Source organism: Coregonus clupeaformis, chromosome 2, assembly GCF_020615455.1.
Source record: "Coregonus clupeaformis isolate EN_2021a chromosome 2, ASM2061545v1, whole genome shotgun sequence".
Classification (NCBI taxonomy): domain Eukaryota; kingdom Metazoa; phylum Chordata; class Actinopteri; order Salmoniformes; family Salmonidae; genus Coregonus; species Coregonus clupeaformis.
The window spans coordinates 19253309-19259203 of NC_059193.1; the positions used below are offsets into that span (position 1 = coordinate 19253309).

Below are 5895 nucleotides of genomic sequence, written 5' to 3' on the forward strand. Positions count from 1 at the left end.
TCCGCACCTCGCCTAAATAGGTGTTCTGCTCCGTTATCTCCGTCCGCACCTCGCCTAAATAGGTGTTCTGCTCCGTTATCTCCGTCCGCACCTCGCCTAAATAGGTGTTCTGCTCCGTTATCTCCGTCCGCACCTCGCCTAAATAGGTGTTCTGCTCCGTTATCTCCGTCCGCACCTCGCCTAAATAGGTGTGCGTTTCTTTCGCCTCTATATATTTTTGTGTTGTGACCGCCATCGGTTGAGTCGCAACATGCTCTTGAATACAGGGTGGGTGTCATGTTTTGGCTGATACATGTACTAAAATGGGAATACAATTTTAAATTTCAACTTTCAAATGGTACCACGAAGATGGTTGAAGGTCCACACATCAGAGAATGTTGACTTGAATGGGAATAGCTGTTGTTTTAAGTTATACTGTCAATCCTCCATAGGAAACCTATTGAAATCAAAGAAATATACATAATAGAAGAGAAATGACCATTTAAGTTGACATTCGATGATGGGTGGACCGGCTGCCATCTTTGTGGTAGTAATTAGAAGTTCAAATTTCCATTCAATTTAAATGTCAGTGGTGTACCAGCTAAATTGCAGTGGTCTGAAGGGATAGGTCCATTCTATGAATTATATTTCTATGATTGAAATTATGTCCACCCTGCATTCAAGAGCATGTTTTGTCTCTCAACCGATGGCTGGCACAACAAAACTTCAGATGATGTGAAACGGTCTAAGCTACAACATATGCAAATATATATATATTTTTTTAAATCTGAGTTTACGGGTTTTTAGATAATTGACACTAAATGTTTAAAAATGATCATATTTATTCAAAAATATTTTTTAAAAAGAAATAATAAAATAGTTGTGGGGTATGAAAAATGGGCCAACTTTATCTCCTGAATGTTTTGGAATGTTTTGTTTAAATCAAAAGGGATGCTGTCAAAGAGTGATTCAATTCAAATGGATTTACCCTATGACCTATGACCTTCAATTCATATCCTTTTAAATCAAACAGGTTTATGTCCATCTATCTTCCTGTTTCTATCTCTCCCAGGTTATCTCTTTCTAGCGTTCCTGCTTTAAAGTCTGCTTTATTTCTCATTTATACCACATACATGCCATTTCACATTTAACATGAGGATATCTTAGTCTTCCTCTGTCTTTGACAGGTCAGTTTACATGATATCTTCTTTGACTTTACTCTTTGATATCTTGGTCTTCCTCTCTATATAGGGTGAGAGGAAGAACACTATGGCAGTATACATGTTTACATCCTGGTCTTCCTCCTCCTCTCTGTCTATAGGGTGAGAGGAAGATGAGTAGTGGTGAAGCTCCTCCCACCATCACCATGGCTCTGATCAACCCCCAGACCCCCTCAGCCTCTGCTGACACCAAACAGTCCTCCACTCAGCAGCTCTCCATCAGTGTGTGAGTAACTCTGGAGTAATACACGAGTAACAAAGTACATACGTAACCTCTGCTGACACCACTCTGTCCTCTACACAGCAGCTATCCACCAGCGTGTGAGTAACACTGGAGAAACGTAGTAGTAACATAGTAGTAACTCTGGAGTAATACAGTAGTAACATGGTAGTAACAACCTACGCTGATACAAAGCAGTCCGCCACCTAGCAACTCCATCAGAGTTTGACTAACACTGGACTAACACTGGGGTAGTAACATAGTGGTAGCCTTGGAGAAACACTGCAGGAAAACAGTACTAACCAAAGTAGTAACACCAGAATGGTGTAGCGTAACACCGGAGTAACACCGGAGTAACAGTGGAGTAACAGTGGAGTAACAGTGGAGTAACAGTGGAGTAACCGTGGTGCAACACAATTTTTAGTTGTTGTTGTATTTTACCCAATTTTTTCTCCCCAATTTCGATCTTGTCTCATCGCTGCAACGGGCTCGGGAGGCGAAGGTCGAGTCATGTGTCCTCCGAAACACGACCCGCCAAACCGCGCTTCTTAACACCCGCCCGCACCAATGTGTCGAAGGAAACACTGTTCACCTGACGACCGAGGTCAGCCTGCAGGCGCCCGGCCCGCCACAAGGAGTCGCTAGAGCGCGATGAGCCAAGTAAAGCTCCCCCGGCCAAACCCTCCCCTAACCCGGACGACGATGGGCCAATTGTGCTCCACCCTATGGGGCTCCCGATCACGGCCGGTTGTGATACAGCCCGGGATCGAACCCGGGTCTGTAGTGACGACCTCTAGCACTGCGATGCAGTGCCTTAGACTGCTGTGCCACTCGGGAGGCGCGGTGCAACACTATTAATCATACAGGACCTAGAAAGGTCCTGAGCCACCATTTTAAAAAACATGAGATGATATGGAATTTGTCATCTATATGTGAGATTGTGGTAACCTAACATGTAATCTGTTCTTCAGGTGTGCTGCTCTGTACTCCTACAAGCCCCGTCGTTCTGAGGAACTGGAGCTGAGGAAGGGGGAGATGGTGGGGGTGTATGGGAAGTTTAAGGAGGGCTGGCTCCGAGGCCTCTCTCTACGGACGGGCAAAGTGGGCATCCTGCCCGGCAACTACGTCACACCTGTCCTCAGGTAAGCGGGAGAGCTATTTCTGACGGTTTTATTAAGCGGACCGTGAGAAACGAGTGACAATTGTAATTTGGATTGTAATGTTGTGGTTAATATAATCATTGGAAGGATCAGCCTTTCTGTTAGCTGATGTGGGGTCATCAGTGACAGTACTTTCCTACAGTGGTTCCATCTTTTTGACTTTCATTTGTGTCATCGACACCTCATTTATTGATTTTGACACCAATATCTATCTATTCCCTGCCTGCCACAGAACCTCTGCCAGGCTCTTGGAGTCCAAGGCAGTGACGGCAGGCCTTGGTACAGTCCCTGGAAAAAGAACCTCGTCGTCCTCCAAGACCCCAGCGGTGGTCCTAGCTCTCGACAGGGTCAACTCAGATGGAACTAGCTACTCTACTGGACAACGGGTTCCGCAGCAGTCCGCATCCATGGCCACGCAGCCTATGATGTCATCAGGCGGCGCCGCGAGACAGTCCCTGCACGGAGTGGGCTCAGAGGGATGGGACACAGTGAGGAGGGTCTTCCATCGTTCACACAGAGGTGAGAGTGAAGGAAGTTTGTAACTCTGTTGGGTTTCCACAGTTCCATTGTGCTGTATTCTCAGTCTCAACCATGTTATTATCCTAACATTATGCAGTATTGACCAGTCAGAGATAGTAAACCTGTAAAGAAGGCTTCTCTATTGTAGTTTATATGTCTGATCATCACAATATGGAACCAAGAAGTGCAGTGGAAATTAGATTGATTTGATTTCACAAGGATCCATTTTGACTCTCCTCTCAGGCTCATCTCAGCGGGGAAACCACTACCCCCACACCACCATCTCATCCAGCTCAGCCCTTCAATCCCAGACCCACAGTCAGAGTTCATCCCAGAGCTCGTCCAAGAACTCACCCCAGTTCGGTAACCACTACCCCCACACCACCAGCGCCACCTCAGGCCTTCAGCCCCATTCTCAGTCCCATTCTCACAGCCAGAACTTTAGCCACATCCAGGCCCCTGGCTACTCCCCTGCTCTGCTCAGGAAGAAACAACACATGACCATCCTTCCCAATCACAACAGATCTCTGGCCTGGATGTCTGAGGGACCGGCGCCCTCTAGTGGTGGTTTTATGAAGGACAGAGACACCGCTGCCAGAGAGGCATTTGATAGGCAGGTGTTGGAGACAAGGCAAGCAGCATCGAATGGTCAGCACTCCATCCACTCCATCCTAGTGAGACCAGACGCCCTCAAGAACAACACAGAGAAGGTAACACACACACACACCTGCCTTCTAGATCTTATTAAGTAGCTTGAAGGGATAGTTGAATGGCTTCATGTCTACTTTGACTTCTATTTCAGTTTGTCTTTATTGTGAAATTCTCTCTTACCATGAACTCTTTCACGTAGCACATGCTGACTGCCACTGTCTGCTATATCCAGCATCAATCATATTTATTCTTATTCCCCTGCTGTATCATAATGTCAACATTGTTAGTGTATGTGTTGTATCCCTCAGCCCACCAAGTCAGTGCGGTTCCTGACCCAGCCTGATTCCCCTCCACCACGGTCCAGGACCACATCCCTGCCCTCGGGTAGCCAGCCCCCCTACAGTACCCGGCCTGGTCCACCTCCCCTGGAGGTCTGGGCTCCATCACTCACCCTGGGGCGAGACGGGCCTGGGATCATACTGAAAGAAGGCAAGGCTCCTGTTCTTAGGAAAGGTCTGGAGACAAACCCCTCAGATGTTCTGACTTCCAATCAGAAGCCTTCATCTTTATCATCATCAGCACCATCAGCGTCAATACAGTCCAGCAGTCCTAGCAGGTAGGCAGCTGTGATCTGTGATGAGATTAACCAGCACCTCCTCTTTCACAAACTGACCTGCTTTGTGTCTGGCTTCAGGAAGTAGGATTTCTGTGGCTCACTTGCATCGCAAGGGTCGGGAGTTCGATTCCCGCTGGGGCCAACCCATACGTAAAATGTATGCATGCTTGACTGTAAGTCACTTTGTATAAAAGCGTCTGCTAAATGGCATATTATTATGTTATGTGTTAGATAGAAAATCTCTTTCTTTATTTATTCCACTCATTCCCCTTTCTCTGTCCCCCTCAGACACAGAGTAGCGACATCCTATCAGGCCCAGACGGAGTCAGAGATGAGCCTGATGCAGGGTGAGCCTGTCCTGCTCCACAGACATCGGCCCGACGGACGGGTTCTGCTCACCCAGGAGAGCAGTGGCCACACGGGCCTCTTCCATAGCAGTGTTCTACAGTTCTTAGACCGGTTCAGCTGACTGCCTGCAGTGTTTAGTTATTATTATATGTGTGTTTTTCACATAGAAATAGAATGACTAGAAGGGGAGAAGCTCCTTAGACCGCGACAATTTGATAGTACACTCATGGGTACACTCAATATGGCTGCCGGCCCACCCCATCACGTAACGATGACTTGAAAAGGAAATGTCCATTCTAGCAATTCTATTTCTATGGATCTCCACGTGTTGACACTGCCAAATGAGATGCCCAATCTGTGGAAGAGTGTGTGTGTATGTTATCTGTGTGTTGAAAATAATATATTGTATTACTGCCATATAATGACCAAATACAGAGATTCCTTAGACCTGTTCTAAACTGTAGATAGATAACTATGAGGTTATGAGATATATTTGTGTATATTTTGATGTGCAGATGCATGAGTTGCACATAGACCTACTGTATACAGTTATTATTACCAATCCCAGTTGCACAAACCCACCTCAGACCAATGTTTTGCATAAAGAATGAGTGTTTTCTTTATTCAAGAGCTATTAGACACACTAGTCAGTGCCTTTGCAAAGCCCACAAAGTCTAGATTTGAAAAACAATAACAGCCCTCTTACCAGAGGCAAAATGTATGCAAAAGTGTTGATCACATAGTGGTGATAAACAATGCTTCCGTTAACTATAGCATGCATTTGTTACATTCTTAACCTGGTTTTGCAAAACAACTGCACACCTGTGGTATGTGTTCTGTCATGCACTTTGAAGACTTTTCTGAGAACAGATACACATGTGTCCTCTAAGGGATTCTACTTCTCAGCTCTTTGTGAGTGCTGAAAATAAATAATTGATGACACATTGTAGCTAAAATACTTGTTTTATTGGCTGTTGCATGGATCATGATCCCCTGTTCTGTTTTTCATCTTACTCTGTATCTTCCCCTGTTTTTCAGCTAACATTTTAAGTGAATACAAACATTTGACATTCTTGTTCATTAAAACAAACATAGTGAGCTATGCCATCTCTACTGTACTTAGCTTCTCCCACTCATCATTTTACTGCGCAGCCGCAGATTCAATTCGTCCAGACGTGACAA

General features: G+C 45.6%; 1 protein-coding gene across 1 annotated transcript in view; it reads left to right on the top strand.

Moving 5' to 3' along the window:
• LOC121531102 (E3 ubiquitin-protein ligase SH3RF1) overlaps positions 1–5769 on the top strand; it is a 32220-nt gene extending 26451 nt beyond the window's left edge. Inside the window, exons 5-10 of the mRNA XM_041836440.1 lie at positions 1301–1425; positions 2391–2561; positions 2812–3098; positions 3342–3808; positions 4058–4365; positions 4654–5769. Of these exons, the coding sequence (XP_041692374.1) occupies positions 1301–1425; positions 2391–2561; positions 2812–3098; positions 3342–3808; positions 4058–4365; positions 4654–4834 (1539 nt within the window). The 3' untranslated portion in view covers positions 4835–5769. The remainder of the gene's footprint in view (positions 1–1300; positions 1426–2390; positions 2562–2811; positions 3099–3341; positions 3809–4057; positions 4366–4653) is intronic.
• The last annotated feature ends 126 nt before the right edge of the window (positions 5770–5895 follow it).